Here is a 19,528-nt window from a genome sequence, read left to right as displayed (position 1 = left end):
TGTCGTATTCTTTGGTAACCGTTAAAAGAAGAGAGGAAAAGAAAGAAACAAGCCCGCCCACCCTCCTCCTCTCGTTTTCTTTTCTCTCTCTTTTTTTCTTTTTTATTTTTTTTTCCACCTCCTTTTCTTTTTATATATTTTTCAAGCCCAAGACGCGCCCCGCCCATTCCAACCGTTTAAAACCCTGTTCCTCTTCCCCCCTCTCTCAGAATTCAAGTTACAGTAACACTCTTCCCAAAATCACTCGCCGCCGCCGCCGCCGCCGCCGCCGTAGCCGCCGCCGTCGATGACATACCCATTCCCGGCCGCTCGATCCTCCTCCCATCAGATCCCATGACCCAATGGCTCCAAGAAATCTCCGCTTGCTCTCCCTCTCCTCCATCCTCCTCCTCCTCCTCCTCCCCGCCTGGCTGTCTTGTCCTAACCTTGCGTCCTCCGCGAGCACGAGCTTCAACTTCTCCTCCTTCGCCTCCGCCGCCCTCCAGAACCTCACCCTCCTCGGCGACTCCTACCTCCGGGGCGGCGCCCTCGGCCTCACCCGCGACACCGACGTGCCCTCCTCCGGCTCCGGCTCCGTGATCTACGACCGCCCCATCGAGTTCTTCGACGGGGAGTCCAACACCACCGCCTCCTTCTCCACCACCTTCGCCTTCTCCGTCGGCAACGTCAACCCGGCCTCGTTCGGTGACGGCCTGGCCTTCTTCCTCTCGCCGGGGAACGAGACCCTGGGCAGCCCCGGCGGGTACCTCGGCCTCGTGAACTCTTCGCAGCTGACCAAGAACGCGTTCGTCGCCGTCGAGTTCGACACGAGGGTCGACTCGCATTTCGGCGACCCGAGCGAGAACCACGTCGGGCTGGACATCGATAGCTTGGTTTCCGTCAAGACCGAGGACCCGATGCTGCAGGGGATTGATCTCAAGAGCGGGAAATTGATAACTGCCTGGATCGATTACAAGAATGACCAGAAGAAGCTGATGGTTTTCTTGAGTTACAAGAGCTTCAAGCCGCAAGATCCTCTCTTGACGGTGGATGTCGATCTCTCTGAGTATCTTAAAGAAATGCGATACGCGGGCTTCTCGGCGTCGACGGAGGGAAGCACCGAGCTCCATTTCATTCAGAGCTGGAGCTTCCAAACGTTTGGCTTCTCGCCTGCGAGGCCGAAGTCGCATCCTCATAATGTATCCGATAGCTCTGTGACAATTAAGCCGCCGATTCCCGTGCCTGAATCAGGTAGTAAGCATCATAAGAGGCTCGGGTTAGGCCTTGGGATCGCCGGCCCGGCCTTCTTCTGTGTGGTGCTCGCCGTGTTTGGCTATATTACTGTAAAGAAATGGAGGGACATCAAGATAGAGAAGAATTTCAAAGCAGAGGTTTTTGCTGGTCCTAGAGAGTTCAGTTATAAGGAACTGAAGACGGCTACAAAAGGGTTTCATACCAGCAGGATCCTTGGCCACGGAGCTTTTGGAACCGTGTATAAGGCCTTCTTTATTTCATCCGGTACTATTGCTGCCGTGAAGAGATCAAAGCATTCCCACGAGGGCAAAACCGAATTCTTAGCCGAGTTGTCGATCATAGCTCGGCTGAGGCACAAGAATTTGGTGCAGCTCCAAGGTTGGTGTGTCGAAAAGGGTGAATTGCTGCTAGTTTACGATTTCATGCCCAACGGGAGCCTCGACAAGGTGCTATACCAGGAAGTCGAACAAGGGTCCTTGTTAAGATGGCCCCATAGGCTCAACATTGCAGTTGGATTGGCTTCTGTTCTTTCTTATCTCCATCAGGAATGTGAGCAGCAAGTCATTCATAGGGACATCAAGACCAGCAACATAATGCTCGATGGGAATTTCAATGCGAGGCTCGGCGATTTCGGGCTGGCAAGGCTGATGGATCACGACAAGAGCCCTGTTTCGACTTTGACAGCGGGAACGATGGGGTACTTAGCGCCCGAGTATCTTCAGTATGGAAAAGCAACCGAGAAAACAGATGTCTTCAGCTATGGAGTGGTCATACTTGAAGTTGCTTGTGGGAGGAGGCCCATTGAGAGAGACCCAGCTGATCAGAAAATGGTGAATTTGGTAGATTGGGTCTGGGGACTGCACTCTCAAGGGAAGATCATTGAAGCAGCTGACAAAAGGTTGAGTGGGACCTTCAAGGAGGAAGAAATGAGGAAGCTCCTGCTTCTGGGGTTGAGCTGCGCAAACCCCGATAGTGCCGACAGGCCTTCTATGAGGAGGGTCCTTCAGATCCTCATCACTGAGGCCGAACCGGTTCTCGTGCCGAGGATGAAACCGAGCCTCTCGTTCTCAAGCGGCTTAATGCTAAGCCTCGAGGACCTCGTCTCAGACAGCGAGGATATCAAGTTGTCGCAACCCACATTGTGCCAGATTAAAGTCGATTGAAGTGTTAATCTCATGCTCTCCCGTGCACAAGCAGTTTGATTGTTTCATTCTTTAGATTTTTGCTTGTATATTAGTGTTGTTGATGTTAATCCCGTGATTAGGGACATTTCGAGTTCAACATCCTGACAAACTGCTCCGTTGAACTATATAGTGGTTTGCAGCACCCCAAATCACTAATAGAAAATTTAAGGCTTTCTCTTCTACTTGCAATTGCCACCTAATTATGAGACCTCCGTTAAAAAAAACATATGTTCTTCGGCCATGAGATCGCAAATTCTAATGTAACAGGTACCATGTTTCATTAGTTAGCTAGCGAACCGAAGAGCGATTTAGAACTAATACTACTTTGGGCTGTATGGAGGTACATCGGCTCTTTGAATCCAAGGCGAGTATTTTGACATTCAGAGCATTTGAGTCCTGTCAGATTCCCTGTAGACACGCTAAGAAAACTTAATGGAGTCTCTGCATTTGTGTCCACACACAACCAAGACCCATTCTGGAATTGGTAAGTTTGAGGTTGCACTTGCCATGTGGCCATGAATAGCGAGATTGAGTTTAAGAAAATCTGCATTACACAATATGATGGCACTTATAGTGTAATCAAAACATTAGAAGGTAATGAATCATTGTAGATCGTGCTCAATTTTGACTGACTTATATCTTCAGAATACTACAATTCTAGAGCAGCAAAGTAGATTCTACAAATGGAATTAGGTAATATTCCTTCACTTAATCGGAGTATGTCAATTGCTTCATATGACCCACTGTTCCTATTTCAGCACCATAACTCTGCTCGAACACCCATCTTCATTTTGTCTTTCGAAAAGAACGGTCGAGGACTCGTGGTCATCAACGACACATTAGAAGTAACAGTCCATCATACTCTAGTAGAAGTGGTTGGACATTCGTTTTGGTATAATGGCCAGATTATTTGTCTTTCACCAAACTTGATGAAAAAGCAAATCACACTTTATCCTCAATTTGAAAGTGATATTCCCAAAAATTCGGGAATTCTAAACCCATCAACCCTCTTCTACAGAAGTGATTATCAGATGATGCTTCTTAGTTCACAAATATATACAGGAAGAAGTATGAAGACTGATTTTGCAAAAAGTTCAGACTCCTTGGTGTCCAGCACAACCATCCGTTTCCATATCTAAAGATTTGCAAGGGACTGACGGGTCGTGGCGCACCTTGTCCTTATTCCATGCAGTGAGAAGAATGCAATTGTTAAAACGGTCGCCGAAGCAATGAATTGTCTTTGACCTTATCACCACTGAAGCTGGAGGTCTGGGTCCTTCATCTCATGCAATCATCCTGTGCATCAGTTACAAAAACACCGAGGCGTAGCTTTACTTAGACCTGTTGAGTTTCCACTCCTTTTCTCTGTTCATATGAATTATCTGCGCCCTCGCATTGCACCTCCTCCACCTACGTAAGACATAATGAAGGGGGCCATCTTTTACCAAAATCAGGATTGCAGCTCTATCTGTCCATGAATGTATCTGTGATAAGGGCAAAAGTACACTAGTGTTTGGACTCTTGTGCAAACTCAAGAATGCTAGTGAACACGCAGAGAACATGTACGTAGTAACTGAGATGCTATCATACCTACTATAATCCTCAGTACACATTGTTGTACCTTATGTGCTACTGCTAGAGCTATGGATCGGAATTGAATCATCATAAGCAAGCATATAAACAAAATCGATGAGATAAAAGCACGTCTCCTCTAAAATTCCTCCTTTTACCTCTAACTCAAGCCACTGTCCCAGTGAATAAGGAATGCACTAGTAAGTAGTAATCACCAAGTTTCTTTCCTTTTTCTTTTTTTCCTTTTTTTGGGCTGAAAAGCAACCCCAGAGTTAAGTAGCTATATAGCTATAGAGGGTCGAGAAAGTCGTTTTACTTTAGTCCACAAGACCTGTGGTTCAGAAGTTTCCTACATATGTGTCGGGGACGATGATGACGCTGTGATGGAGATGGAGATGGCAATGGTGATGGTGATGGTGATGGTGATGGTGACGGAAGAAGAGAGAGCACACTCCCAGCAAGAGCTAAGACCCTTTAGCCAATGGAGGGCTGTGCTCTCTCTCTTCTGTCAACACTTGCGCAGTACCTTTCACCTTCTAAGTCCAACACATTGGTGGATCTGCATTTCAAGGGCAGCAAACACCCATTAGCACATGTTCAATGCAAAACGCATGCAGGAACAAGCAACGGATGAAAGACTAAAAAGACTATGAATTTGCTTCCGTATACGGCTCCAAAAAAAGGCCATCCCTATCTGATCGGTGAGAAAATTCTTATTTAAAAGAGGAAGAGTGCAATGTAAAAGACGATGCCAAGCATCTATGAAGTTGAAAATGCTGCAATTCAACTTGTTTTCAACTTCCAGGGGCCAAAAGATCCTCCCTTTTCGCCCGCAGACATGTGAATAAGAAAAAGAGAACTAGATCGACCCTCGCATGCCCATGCATGCGCGAGCCCACAGTATTTTCCTTTCTTTTTCTTTTTTTGGTCGAAAGAGCCCGCAGTATTTCGTCACAACAAAACGGAGATCATTAAATCAAGAGTCAGACCAAACACGAATTGGCTCACATACATAGGAGCACACAAAAGCATGCAGACTGTTGCAGACATGTCATGCAAGACCGATCCGCCGAGAAAAGGTAAACCAACTCCTTTTTGTTCCTCTAGAAGAGAAAAAGATCGCGCGTGTCATGCTTGCCTGCGCTTTGATAACACTTCCCAAAGCTCTCATTACTCAGAACTCTTGCTGAACTCGAGGACACTTCTACTGGGTCCGAAGGAGAGAGAGAAAGGGAGAGAGAGAAGCAAAAAAGCGAAACCCTTTTCTTCATTTCGAGGCAAATTGCTCAAAGGGGTACGACCCAATTCGAAGGAAGATAAAGAAAACGAAGGTGGATCAAAGAAATGGCATGCGAGGACAATTCAACTCTCCGAGATGGGGACGCTCGCCAAACACGCTGATGGAACAGTCCACATGACGACCGCGTCCTTAATGAGACGCCCGGTCACCGGCGGTAGCCGGTGGAGGGGGGTCGGCGACCGGCTGCAGGGGCCCAGGACTGGCCCCCTCATGCTCTCTCCTTGGAGGTTTCTGACCGGCAGAGATTGTGCCAAACATGGCCGAACCCTTTCGCTGTCTCCATTACTGGGTTTGCCATTTCCGGCCGTGCGCTGGAACGTGCACGACCGAGTGACGATGACCCCGTTTTGGGGGAAGCAGGGGCCATAAATGGTGGAACCCGGAGACGTGCATGGGGGCTGAAGGTATGGGGACGCGACCGGCTATCGTCGGTGGGCCCCGAACGGTACACCTGATGATGCGGTGTGTTGCCGCCTTGCTCACGCGTGACAAAGAACGAGAGAGAGAGTCGGGGGGGGGATCACCTCGGCCCGTGGCCGTCGATCGTGACACGTGGGACGCACGGAGCGAAGATAGGGGTCGATTTGGAACGGTCAAAGCTGAGGTCATGCGCTGAGTCGTCGGCTGCTCGATGCTACATTTTAGGGTAATGATTCTGCTTCTTCTTCCTTCTTTTTTTCTTCTTTTTGGGAAATTACAAGATGATCAGAAAGCAGGTGGTCCCATACTTCAAGTATGGAGAGTGGAATCAATTCAATTCCGGGGATCTAATTTTGGAACTCAACTATCAAGAAGTAGAGCAACGTTGCATGCTCTCGTATTCGGTTGAAAATACATCGTAATTTCTACCTATAACAACACATGACAACCTAGGAATTTTCGTAGAATATCTTGCCATAACAAAGAGAAATCATAGCTCGAGGTCACACAAGAACCTTCACTCTTTCCATGTGGTTTTTCTGCCAAATGTTTGCTCAAGTCCACTGAAGGTGTGATGTTGCAAAATGGAATTAAAGGACTCATGGGTCTGCGCGGAATTCTGACTTTAAGAGGTATTACAAAGAAGCGAGGAGTACTTGATCCTCCCTTCGATGATAGGGGCTTCGATTTTTTATCCCTACATTCTCAAAGATGATCACGGCGCAATGATAATTACCGAAACAGAAGAACTAATGCCCTTGACCATGAACGGAAGGGCGCTCAGATCAGTGTTACAACAAGATAATCAGTATGGAAAAGCAAATTTCGAGTTGAAGCGGGAATGAATTGAAACTTAGACCCTCTGCTTGATCAGGAATTAGTAAGTCCTAACCCGCTCGACTTCGTGGGCGCAAAGAGAATCAAGGATCTCCCCACATGAGAAACTCCGACGGTTCATATCGTCTGATGCGCTCTTTTTGCTCTTCACGTTGGTTTTATCCAAAACATAATCCCCTGCTGCACTTTCTAGGCTCAAATTTGTATCACCTTGTTTTTGGATCCCTTCCTCCCCCGGCACTTCAGAATTGAGCAATTTGGTCTTCCATTTAATCCCAACTGCCCTCGCCTGATCTGAAAAATAGACCTTAGATACAGGGGAGCTGCAAATTTCTTTGTACGTCTCATAATCAGCCGCACAAGTGTTTCCTCCCTCCAACAGTCTCCATAAAGGATTCAGAATGGAGATTGCATCATCATTTCTCTCTAAAGTTTCTTTCAAGCCCAGAAAATCAGAGACCGACTCTGGCTCCTTGAATTGAACGAAAACTGTAGTTTTATCCAAAGAGTAGACAGAAGTAACAGAGGTTGGGCCAAAAACTTTGGAGATGCATTCCTTTATCTCCCTTGCCTTGAGTTTGGGTGGGAATCCCCAAATCAAGATAATGTTCTCAAACAAAATTCTCGAGTATCGGTTCTTGCAGTAAGTTGATCCAACAGAATTCTCAGTCACACTGCCGGTGCTTAAGTTAATAATGTCTTGATTGTTCCAACTGAGAAACAGACGATTGACATATTTCTCAAGCGTTTCATCACGTGCCAAAATTTCGGAAGAAGAACGAGGATGGAACTTAATGCCGAGATGAGAGCATGCCTGTGCAAAGACACAACCAGTCATGAAAGCATCATACCCTGCCTCATGCTTGGCCCCGGCATCCCAGCTGGAGGCCCTGTGATTATAAATAAAAGAATTATTTTAAACAAATCCGCCAAAGATATAATCTACGAAAGAATTAGCCGGGAAAAAAGGGAATTAATGCATGCATTGACAGTCAAAAATCACACGCATAATTATGGATCTGAGCTAAGAAGAATATCACCACTACGTCCATTTCCGTAATCAACTTGAAGTAACTAACCACAGCTGGACAAAAAACTAATGAAACCCAACAATGCTCTATCATATCATCCTCATAACTATGTGGTTTGACCCGATACCTAATGGGCACATGCGAAATAAAGCACAAAGAATCGGATATGAAGGGGGAAAACACCTAGATATGCTGAATTTAGTAAATCAGCATATAACCTATAAAAAGTATGCAACAGAGAAACAATCCCGTGATCATATAGATTACATTGGCTAAATACGAAAACTAGATTGATAAATTTGTCTAACTCCTCCAAACATCTCCAGGCCTTGCTCTTGTAAGAAGAGCACAAGCCTGGAGACAATCATGACTCAGCATTTGCCACGCTTGTAGTATATAAATACATATCAATTGGTGCTTTTTCACTCTCTCCAGCCATCCCCTCTTTCTTTTCTTTCTTCTCCATCTTTGAGAAAGGATTGAAGCTGAATTGTAAGCGTGTCTGAATTATCTCTTCTAGATCAATACTGACGCGTAAGGTCCGACTGAAATGTTCTACCATCACTATAAAGATGTATCTATCGGTAAGTACGTATAACATTCATCTAAATTTCTAATTAGATGCCCCATCAAGTATCATTTTTACTGACATCTGTTGTGAAATGATCAAAAGCAAACAAACAATAAACAGTGAAAAGAAAGTACAAGTCAAGAATGAAGAGATAAGGGAATTCAACCTCACATCATCTACTTGAACCTCCACTCTCACGCAAGTTTTTGAAGCCAAATCGGTACTCATGTAACCTAGAGCAATTTGAGGGCACAATCTGACAAATGATGAGGACAGAGATGTTTTAGACTTCCTCATCCAGTACTTAAGTATGTCACTTGAATTCAAAAGAACTTTGGTGTCAATGATATATGGGAGGTGCTTGTTAGCAGAAGAGACAAACTCTTCTGCAGCGAAGGGAAGCTGACCAAAGAATTTCCTATATATATGGGCAACATCTGCATTATAAAAACAATGAGCTTCAGATGATATATAACTAATCAATGGAAAGCTAAGCTCTCGGCATCATACCAAGAAAGCAATTATGACCAACAATCAATTTCTGCTCGGAAGATAAAAGGTCAATAACATGACGAAATCCAACTGCCGAACGAATCTTTAACTCTTCTCCTCTGCAGTTCTCATCGTCCACCTCTTTCTACAAAAGATATCTGTAGGTTATTGGGGCAAGCGAAACACATCTAAATTACATGGGATATTATTATGTATTCATCTCCTCTCTGAGCACATAATTAACAACTCGTTTCTGAAATGCTGCTTTGCCCTTTACAGAACATCCAGCATAAAATGCAAAACAACAGGTGCTTCAAAGTTCATGGTCTGGTTATTGTTGTCATTGATCATTTCAATCCAGCCATCAGATAAGATTTCAATTCAGCTAAACTGTTGGAGATAAAAATTTGAGGCTATTGGAAAAATGAAGGAAATTAAACAGACAGATACAGACACTGAAGAAGTACCCTCTTTACCCATTTCAGTGGTATAAAATTATTCATTAAAGATTTAAAGAAAAATACTATCCGCACAACTTTTCCATTTGCATTTGTCTTACCATTAGAAGGTCCTTATCGGTGTTGCAGTCGCTATACACAAGCAACAGTTGGAGACAAGAGTTTTGAACATTCGCACAAACATATACAATATCTTCAAAGTGATTTCTTGTAACCTGCAAGTTTCAACCTTTATCAGCAATTAGTGCTGAGCTCACCGATATGAAGTATATCAATCGTAATTAATGAAGATGAAAGTCTAAACATCTATAACTCCAGTTCACCTCAAGTGAAAAAAAAAATTTGAAAAGAGTAAATCTTGCAGGCACATTCTAGCACTCAAAGATACTTTAGCTAATAAAAAAGTTTGACCCTCTAAGGAATGATCTGCAATCAATGTTATCGCAAATGTTTCAATCAAAACATTGTCAGTAAATTCAGTATTATTATCAACTACATTGGCAGGCCTGCAGAGGTCCTTGGACGAACTTTTCTATGTTTGCCAAGCCAAGTTACCATGACTTCATTGCAGACTTTTCGCAAAGGACCCTCCATCCTTCCCAATCTCTTTCTCCTTCCAGGAACATCAGTGAGACAAAAGAGCTAAAGGTGACCCAAACCACTTCTTGCAAGCCGGTAAGGATATTAGCAGACGATAGAACAGCGAGGCTCTTTCACAACAGTACCAAATATCAATATGGCAGTTGTTTTTGGCATGCCTTCTGCTTTTAGATATTGGATACTTCCTCGACTTTTACAGTTTGAAACTGGACTTTCATATGATGTCAAACACTCCAAATTATTACAAACACATCATATCAGCATGACAAGTTATCCCAAATTCATAAATCTTAAAAGTTAAAATATTACTTATTTGGTGGCTCATAAGCCTAAAAAAAGGCCTCTAAATGACTGCCATAACACTGATCAGAGAAACTAATAAGCAAGGAGACCAGCCTCTTTCTTTCAAATACAAATATACAACATAAGAGAAATCACTGTCTCCAAACCAGAAACTGAAAAAGGAAACTAAATACCAGAGAACGGGATTACCTGCTGAATCAACCTGAGCTGATGCGCGGTGAACCCACTAAGGGCAAGAGCAGGGCGCGCTCTATAGAAAATGGTTTGAATTTGCTGTTTTGAGTCATTTGAGCTCTCACTGAACTGTATTTCACAATTTCTGTCATGTAACAACTCATCACGCCATTTCTTCATTCGGTTCTTTATTCTCTCACTGAAGAGAACATCTGCCATGCTGATCAAAGGTACATCTCTGAATTCCTTATGTTTAAGCCGGGAACATGATGACTCCTCCAGATGTCTCAGCAGCTCATTTTCTTGTTCTCTGGATAAATAAGATATTCCTGAGATTATTTAACATTGTGAATTTCCAGATTTAAGACTGCACGTGTCTATATCAAGTGAATGCTTTGGATTGGGCAAGAACACAACGAAATCTATCGATGAAACAACTATCCAGAACACAATCACATCCCAATTCCTTATTTATCAAGTTCAACAAAAAAATTGTAGTTCAGCCTCAAGATAATTGAATTGCTTGAATTTAGCTACCTAAACAACAATCAAAATTCACAAATTCCTTTTGGTTCATCAATCAAAACTCCCTGAAGATACCCAATCAGGCAATCACCGATTAAACTTTAATGATTAAGGCCAGCAACACTTGACTGCAACCGCAGGTCTAGTTACTAAAAACCCAAAACAAGTCTATATGTTCCTCAGAGCTACCGTATCACATGAACTTATGCTCATATCATCACGAACACTATCCAAAGCATTCAGAGCAACCTCTGTGAAGAAAATTTAGACGCGTTTACCTTCCCGTATGCACATGTTGAAATCGAACTGGTATTTCGCCAAGAAGTCGACTGAGGCAGTCTGGCAGTGGAATTCATAAGCTGCTGGGTCATCAAATGACAACTCTTGCCGAGGGAAAATATAGAAATTGTGCCTGCAAGATTGCCACTGAGTCACTCGAGGGACTTATGAACCAGAGTCAGATTTCGCAGGCGAGAAAGAATGAATCCTGAAAAGCCTGCCCTGATTTTACCGAAAGGTGACGACAATTTCAACTACCCCATCACTTGAATCAGCTCGATAAAAAACCAATGGCAGCCCTTCAATTCCAATCCCTCGTCCAGAGGGACACAAAAAATGCGAAGAACAGAGAAACTCACGGGTAAGCGACAAAGCAGAGCTCCTGCGGATCCCAGCGGAAGGGACACACGCCGAACTGGACGACGGCGAACTTCTCGGCCGAATCCTTGACCTTCAGGTACCTGACGTCGTAGCGGTCGAACTCGAACGACTCCCGCCACGGGGCGCTCGTGACCCCGGTCATCTCGAGGTCGACCGCCACGAAGTCCGCCGCCCTGACATGGTCCCTCAGGGACTCGAGCGCGGGCTCGAAGTTGGACCTGGTCACGTTCTTGAGCGGGAAAGTCGAGGGCGTCGGTGCTTGCGACGCCGCCGCCGTCGTTGCAGTAGTCAGGGCTCGCGATAGGGCGCGAGAGAGTGCCCTGACGGGGCACCGGTGGTTCATCGTCGGAGCATGATCGGGGACGCTCCCTAGGGTTTTCCAGGAAGAAGAAGGAGAAGAAGATGATGACGACGACGGCCACGACGACGGCGGTGACGACGAAGGAGGCTGTGTCAGCAGGTGTCGTTTCGGTCCCAGACGTCGTCGTATCGAGCGGTTTTTGGTCTTGGGCCCGTTAGAGTGAAGAAGACTTATGGGCCATGGCCTTCTTGGTCGTAGCCCGTGGAAAAAGTTTCTTTTTTCCTTTAAAATTTTTGTTTTTTTTTCAACACTTTTGGAAAAACAAATTGTAGACAAGTGTCACGGTGAAGAGGTTTTCTAACACTAAGGACCGTGACACATCGACGAAGACCCGTCCAAAACCCAATGGAGCTTCCGGAATTTTCCCAAGAACGGGCGAGATGGTAATTGTGCCGGGGTTCTAAAGAGTTCTCGGCATAAATGCCGGTAGTTGATAGCTCTCGGAATAAATGTCGGTAAGTGGTCGATGAGAACGATACGATCTCGGCCACTCATCTAGAAGTCGATCAATAGTCGTAATCCGAGGCCCTCTACTATATAAATGGGTGTTCTCCTCATTTGAATCATCCAAAACAACAAGAAGCATTTCCTTTCTCTCCTAGAGCTTCTCTCTCTAGATTCACTCTCTACGATCCGAGTGTCCGAGTGAGTGAGCGATCGGAAAAAGGCTTGGCCTAGGCATTCCAACGATCCAAGGAAGCCTAAGTCGCCGCACGGGTCGTTCCCAAACTATCGGCCCGTGACAAGTGGTATCAGAGAAAGTAGAGAGTCCATCCAAGGAGATCGAGGAGCACACCAATCGGTCGAGAGAATGTCGAACCAAGAACAACTCGCTTCAGTTGTTGTGGATGAAAGAGCTCCCAATGAACCGGTTCCCAACAAGCCAGCTGCCCAACCAAAGACTCGTGGAAAATCCAAGAAAAGGGATGCTTCGTCGGACGCCGTAGCAGTGGTCGAGGAGAAGCTCACGAGAATGAGAACAACTATGTTGGAATTCATCGAAGAACTCGATAAAGTTAAAGGGTGGATCAACGAGGTTGAAGAAACTCTCCGCCACGAATTCACAAACGTCGTCAATCGCACAACAGCCCCCTTGTTCGATAGGGATGATGTCCTCGAAGCATCCATCGAGGCTCTAAAGCTTGAAGTCGTGGAGCTCAAAGAAGGCAACTCCTCCAAGGCCGAAGTCGAAGCTTTGAAGATGGAGGTGCAAGAGCTCAAGACCGAGCTCGTCCTATGCAAAGCAAGCATCGCAAACGGTGCATTGCCCATCCAAGCGGCACACAAGCTAGATGTGCCAAAGCCGAAAGAATTCAAAGGCAACCGGTCCGCCAAAGAGGTGGACAACTTCCTATGGAGCATGGGACAATACTTCGACGCTATTGGAATCCAAGAAGACTTGGCCAAGGTACGAACCGCTTCTATGTTCCTAGTCGATAATGCCATGCTTTGGTGGCGAAATAGATGTGATGAGACAAAGCGAGGCGCCGATCCCATCACTACTTGGGATGGATTTGTCGAGAAGTTTCAGGACTATTTCTTCCCCGAGTATGCTCAACAAGAAGCCTGTAGCAAGCTTTATCGCCTTGAGCAACGAGGCACGGTCCGAGTGTACGTGAAGGAATTCACCGAGCTCAAACTCCAAATTCCCAACCTTGGGGAGGAGGAGGCTCTCGGGGCGTTCATGGATGGATTGAAGCCGTGGGCACTAGTCGTGGCCGAGTCTCTCGCCGACTTCACCAAGGAGGCCCCAAAGACAAGAGGGAGCAAGTGGAGATCGGATCGCCACCATGATGAAGAAGAAGACCAAGCTGTCCGTGGCCAAAAGGACTCGGATAGTAGTCCCAACCGTGGCCGAACAGACCATGGTGGACGTGAGAAGACATGGGGGGAAGGAACGTCCAAGTCAAGCAATCCCAAGTGGAATCGACCCCAAGGAGACTACAAGAGCAAGTTTGATACTCCACCACCGTCTCCGTGCTTCATTTGCAACGGTCCTCATTGGACACAAAAGTGCCCGAAGAAGAGTAGGATCAATGCCATTCTTGCCGTAGAAGAGGATGAAGAGCCGAAGCAAGAAAAGGAGAAATGCGAGGTGCGACTTGGGACCGCGAAGGTTTTCAACTCAATCAACTCCGTAAAGGACAAAGCTCCGCCAAAGGAGAAGCCGGCACATTCGCACCTCTCATTCGTTGAGGTCAAGGTACGTGGCGTACCCCTCCTTGCCTTGGTCGATACGGGTGCTACGAGCTTGTTTTTGTCAAATGAAGCGGCCAAACACTTGGGACTTCACGTGGAACCAACTCGTAATCGTTATAAGACCCCCAATTCTGAAGAGACACCAGGCGTAGGCGTGGCCAAAGATGTGGAACTCCAAGTCGGTACTTGGGAAGGCAAACTCCCGTTCGAGGTAATTCCTCTCAACGACTATGATCTCATTCTAGGCATGGAATTTTTCGATGCCGCGAGAGCCATGATAGACCTGAGGAGCAACATGATCATCATCACCGACTCGGAGTGCCCATCCATGATTCCAATGATTACTGGAGTGACCGAAGCCAAAGTCCTCTCCACGATCCGACGAATAAACAAGGAACTAAGAGTTGAGAAATCCGTGCCCGAACTCCGCACCGAGCCAAAGCCGAAGGTGGATCATCCCCTTCAACACAACATGCTGATCCATGTCCTATTCCCGCAGGTGACAAACTTGCCGACCAACATGGAGGAAGCCAAACCAAAGGAGCCAAATACCCGACAAACCGAGAAGCTAAAGGCCAAGAAATCTCGGAAGAGTCGAAAGCGCTCCAAGAAGCCAACAAACAACCCCAAGCCAAGAGCGCCGAGGACGTCGTTCGAATGGGTGGGGGAGAATGTCACGGTCAAGAGGTTTTCTAACACCAAGGACCGTGACACATCGACGAAGACCCGTCCAAAACCCAATGGAGCTTCCGAAATTTTCCCAAGGACGGGCGAGACAGTAATTGTGCCGGGGTTCTAAAGAGTTCTCGGCATAAATGCCGATAGTTGATAGCTCTCGGAATAAATGTCGGTAGGTGGTCGACGAGAACGATACGATCTCGGCCACTCGTCTAGAAATCGATCAATGGTTGTAATCCGAAGCCCTCTACTATATAAATGGGTGTCCTCCTCCTCATTTGAATCATCCAAAACAACAAGAAGCATTTCCTTTCTCTCCTAGAGCTTCTCTCTCTAGATTCTCTCTCTACGATCCGAGTGTCTGAGCGAGTGAGCGATCGGAAAAACGCTTGGCCTAGGCATTCCAACGATCCAAGGAAGCCTAAGTCGCCGCACGGGTCGTTCCCAAACTATCGGCCCATGACACAAGCTTGTAGAAATCATAAAGGGGATAATACCACCAAAAAACTCAAATTGGTACACCCATGACAAATTTACCCCAAACTAATTTTTTGATCATAAAAAACCCAAAACTGATACACCTGTGACAATTTTACTCTCCATTAGTTTCCGTTAAATTTTACTTTCAAATTGCTAAGTTAGATGACACGTGGCAATTGATGGGTAAGTCAGTTTAGGGTTTTGCCCCTCTATTTACCAGGTTGTGATTTTTCGTGGTATTAATCCAATTTAATGTAGGGTAAATTTATCACAATTGTACCAGTTTGGGGTTCTTGGTGGTCAAAAAATTAGTTTTTGGCATTTTTGTCACAGGTGTACCAGTTTGGGGTTTTTAGTGGTCAAAAAATTAGTTTGAGATAAATTTGATAGTTTTTGGTTTTTCGTGGTATTAACCCAATTATAAATAGCTCGATATTTAATAGGGATGAGCAACCAAGCCGGTTAAACCCAAAACGTTCCTTAGGCAAAAAATAGGGGAACCGGCTTTCGTACGCGAGAAGTGTAGAAAATCCATCAATGCCTTAATCGGATCGCTATACTGCAAATTGTTTAATAATAGTTATATTACTCTAAGGTCTGCTCCCTGAGTTGACCTGCAACCGGCCGATTGGATCCATGCCCGTTCTTAAAGGAAACCGAACGCGATTTCAAAAATAGGGAGAAGACTCTAACAGGGTAGGTTCTAGATATTTTTTTTTTGGAATTTGCTCGGCCCGCAACCGGTAGCCCGTGATATCTAGTATGGTTTTAAAGGTTTTTTTGCAGTTTGACGATGAACAAAAATTCAAATTTCAAACTCGGGGAGAAAAAGAAAACGATTGAAATTAAAATTACTCTTCCGACCAAAAAAGAAAAAAAAGAAAGTAAAACCACTCGTCTGCAAACAGCTACGAACCTTCAACGAAAGAAATCCTCCCGACGGACCGATTTGCTATATCTTCAATTTTTTCTACCGGAACCACCTCTTCTTTTGCAAAAAGCGAATGTCCAATGTTGCCTAACATTTTCATAAAAGCTAAGCATAGAAAAAAAAAAGGAGAGTTCTTAAAGTTAAAAAGCATACAAAAAGACATCAAAAAAGCTTTCAAAATTGCAGTTTATTTAAAATGAGTGTGTGTGTGATGTAAAAATTTTAAAAAAAAGAATGGCTTTTTTTTTTTGCTAAAAAGGATGGCTTGATAACTATCTGCATCAGATGCAACTATAGTTTTTTTTTCCCCTTTAGTATGGTGATGTCATATTCTTCGGATGAAAGTTTCCTAGGACTATCTTTCTTTCTCCTTTTTTAAGGTGCGTTGCTGGCTTATGATTGATTGATTTCAAAGGTAACAGTAGATACATGAACAGTAAAATATTAAATAATTTACGATTTAATATCACAAAAAATTTCAAACTAGTATATCTGTGACAAATTTACTTTAAACTAATTTTTTAATTATCAAAAACTCCAAACCGGTACATTTGTGACAAATTTACCATCCGTTAAATTGGATTAATATAGAAAAAGCCATGAACTAGTACACCCATGACAAACGGAGGGTAAAAACCTAAACTGGTACATCCGTCAACTGCCAATGTCATTTAACTCAGCAATTTAATGGTAAAATTTAACGAAAACTAACGGAAAGTACATTTGTCATAAGTGTACCAGTTTTGAATTTTTTGTGGTCAAAAAATTAATTTTGGATAAATTTATCGCAGGCACACCAGTTTTGGCTTTTTCGTGGTATTAACCCATAACATATTCATAGAAAGATGTATTGAGTTATATAACATATCAAAGTAATAGGAAATATAATAAGCCATTGTTCTTGTTTAAATTAAGGGTATTTTTTTTTATAAAAATGCTATTTTCATTTTTTTAAGTCGGAAAAATGACACAAATGGTCCTTGAACTTAGGCCCAATGTGCAATATGGTCCATGAACTTTTAACTTGTTCAATGCAGTTCATGAATTGTAGCCCAATATGCAATGTCATCCCTGAACTTTTGATATATGTTCAATCTAATCTCTTAACAATATGAAAATATTCAATATTATTTCATATTATTCACAAACTTGAATTAATGTAAGGATAATATTAAACATTTTCTCATAGTTCAAGGACTAATTTGAAAATATGCTGAAAGTTTATGGACCATATTAAACAAAATAAAAGTTAAGGGACAATATTGCACATTGAACTAAAGTTCAAAGACCATATTGAATAAGTTAAAAGTTCAAGTACCACATTGCACATTGGGCCAAAATTCATGAACTATTTTTATCATTATCCTTTTTAATTTCATTTAAAGAATATAAAAATCGGGAATAAAAAAATGAAGTTAAATTACGTTATGAAATAATTTACATTTCAAATTAGGAGTAGTTTACGTATGATTGATTTGCATTATCTAGTGATTGATTTACATTATCTAGTAATTATACATTGTTTAATTTCGTCGGTTATATTCAAACTAGTGTTATCGACATAATGATTTATACTCTCATATGATTCTAACTTTAAACTAAATGAATATTTGTATGATCATGACTTATATTCAAATAATATATGTTCCGTTATAAGATTCTCATATTAGTGCATTTGAAAGAACATAATAAAGCTAAATGAAATGTAAACATGCACGTTAAGAATAAGTTGCAAATTTTTATTAGTTTATTACAATGGTTATATCTAGTGAATATAAAGTGAAGTTTATCCAATTAATATGATAGGTTTTCTTTCAAATCTTTTTTAATTTATTCTATATTGAATGGTAAATAATGCATTTATTTAACAAAACTATACGTCAAAACATGTTCACGTCACAAGATATATTTCTCTTTTTCAGCTAACTTTATTGTTTTTACAAATTTAAAGTGAATGAGTTAAGTTGGAAAAGAGGAATGTTTGGGAAGTGTAACGGAAATTTATTCAAGAAAGTATCTCTTTAGCTTTATCTATTTTATTAGTCGTGTAAATTTTAGAATATATTCAAAGATAACTTTCTTTTCATCCATTTTTGAATTTAAAATCAATTTTAATAAGTAATATACATTTCAAGATTACAAATCACTAAACTAATTTTGATTGATCGGATGCAAGCCATATGCCTTGCTAAGTGACAAAGTGCAAAGGCAAAGCCAACTGTCACATGGCAAATACGAGAGCAAACATTTTTTTAGAGTGTGTTTGTTTCGCATAAAATGAATAATTTAGTAAACATTTTTCAAAAAATGATTGCTTGTATCGCATACAAAAAATATTTTCACCATCCACGAAATTATTAGAACATAAATTATTGTCGATAATGAAAATGTTTCTTGTTAATTAATTATTTCAATCAACACAAGCAATCATTTTTAGAAAAATATTTTCAAAATCATTTATTTTTCATGAAATAAACGGAGCAATAGTTCCAATTTAAACTTTATACTCATTACTCACCATCATGTTTTGCACAGGCATGCCTATATGCATATTTTTACAATGCTATGTTTTCTAAAGGATTAATACCACAAAAAATCCCAAACTAGTACACTTGTGACAAATTTATCCCAAACTAATTTTTTGACCATAAAAAACCCCAAACTAGTACACCTATGATAATTTTACCCTCTGTTAGTTTTTGTTAAATTTTACAGTCAAATTTCTAAGTTTGATGACACGTGTCAATTGACGAGTGTACCAGTTTTGGGTTTTACCCTCCGTCTATCACATGTGTATCATTTTGTGGTTTTTCGTGTATTAATCCAATTTAACGGATGGTGCATTTGTCACAAATGTACCATTTTTGGGTTTTTAGTGGTCAAAAAATTAGTTTAGGGTAAATTTATCACAGGTGTACTAGTTTGGGTTTTTGGTGGTCAAAAAATTACTTTAGGGTAAATTTGCCACAGGTATACCAGTTTGGGGTTTTTTGTGGTATTATCCTTTTTCTAAAAGAATGCTGTAATTGAAGGATGCCTAAAATTTAGACAGAAAAGACGTTATAATGTTATGTTCTCAAATCACATAAGAATAATTAAAAAAGTGTTTTTTTTCAAGGTACAATGGTGGAATATACATGTATGTATTTACATATAATATAGAACAAAAACGTAAATCTCTTGATTGAACTTGTTTTATTGTTGTCTTGGTTAAAGAGATTTTTCTTTATTAAAAGAAACCATATTTAAAATATGTTACATTGCTTAAGAGCATATAAATGTTTTGTCTAATTTTATCAATTGTTTCTAAGTTTAAACTTGGTAAGAGATAAAATCTAGATACACTCTATCTTTATCCAATTTCTTAGTAGTTGAAAGACAACAAACCAAGACTCCGTTTGTTTCGCGAAAAATGAATAATTTTGAAAATATTTTCCAAAAAGTGATTGATTGTATCATTTGAAATAATTAGCCAATGAATAATATTTTTATCATTGAATTTATGTTTAAATAATTTCG

At 42.2% G+C, this 19,528-nt stretch overlaps 2 protein-coding genes and 1 long non-coding RNA gene across 5 annotated transcripts; 1 reads left to right on the top strand and 2 right to left on the bottom strand.

The window, feature by feature from the left end:
• Positions 1-180: 180 nt before the first annotated feature.
• Positions 181-2,601, top strand: LOC115689371 (probable L-type lectin-domain containing receptor kinase S.7). The gene has a single exon (XM_030615389.2). The coding sequence runs from the start codon at positions 342-344 to the stop codon at positions 2,394-2,396; it is 2,055 nt and encodes a 684-aa protein (XP_030471249.1). The 5' UTR covers positions 181-341; the 3' UTR covers positions 2,397-2,601.
• Positions 2,602-2,993: 392 nt separating this feature from the next.
• On the bottom strand, positions 2,994-4,340 carry LOC130140788 (uncharacterized). The gene is made up of 2 exons (XR_008818783.1): positions 4,148-4,340; positions 2,994-3,827 (listed from the first exon to the last, which is right to left on the bottom strand). It is a non-coding gene; the product is annotated as an uncharacterized LOC130140788 (long non-coding RNA).
• Positions 4,341-6,441: 2,101 nt separating this feature from the next.
• LOC115689370 (poly(A)-specific ribonuclease PARN) lies at positions 6,442-11,802 on the bottom strand. 3 transcript variants are annotated; one of them, XM_030615387.2, is made up of 7 exons: positions 11,339-11,801; positions 10,979-11,112; positions 10,191-10,504; positions 9,200-9,313; positions 8,659-8,785; positions 8,315-8,585; positions 6,442-7,436 (listed from the first exon to the last, which is right to left on the bottom strand). In XM_030615387.2, the coding sequence occupies exons 1-7, from the start codon at positions 11,701-11,703 to the stop codon at positions 6,587-6,589; spliced, it is 2,175 nt and encodes a 724-aa protein (XP_030471247.1). In that variant the 5' UTR covers positions 11,704-11,801; the 3' UTR covers positions 6,442-6,586. The 3 variants fall into 3 exon arrangements, with proteins under 3 accessions (XP_030471247.1, XP_056177143.1, XP_030471248.1); XM_056321168.1 differs by having other exon boundaries at positions 11,212-11,342; XM_030615388.2 differs by lacking the exon at positions 9,200-9,313 and having other exon boundaries at positions 11,339-11,802.
• Between the last annotated feature and the right edge of the window lie 7,726 nt (positions 11,803-19,528).

The sequence above is a fragment of the Syzygium oleosum genome, unplaced genomic scaffold (genome assembly GCF_021117445.2).
Source record: "Syzygium oleosum isolate NSW1041296 unplaced genomic scaffold, Sole_v2.1 Sole_v2.22, whole genome shotgun sequence".
Lineage (NCBI taxonomy): Eukaryota > Viridiplantae > Streptophyta > Magnoliopsida > Myrtales > Myrtaceae > Syzygium > Syzygium oleosum.
The sequence above is the reverse complement of the archived record's forward strand: the minus strand, read 5'-3'. Positions and strand labels throughout refer to the sequence as shown.

Coding starts and splice junctions, on each gene's coding strand:
- LOC115689371 (XM_030615389.2), top strand. CDS start 342: ATGGCTCCAAGAAATCTCCGCTTGCTCTCCCTCTCCTCCATCCTCCTC.
- LOC115689370 (XM_030615387.2), bottom strand. CDS start 11,703: ATGAACCACCGGTGCCCCGTCAGGGCACTCTCTCGCGCCCTATCGCGA. Junction 9,314..10,190: donor AGCTCAGGTTGATTCAGCAG/GTAATCCCGTTC, acceptor TGAAACTTGCAG/GTTACAAGAAATCACTTTGA. Junction 7,437..8,314: donor GTTCAAGTAGATGATGTGAG/GTTGAATTCCCT, acceptor TTATAATCACAG/GGCCTCCAGCTGGGATGCCG.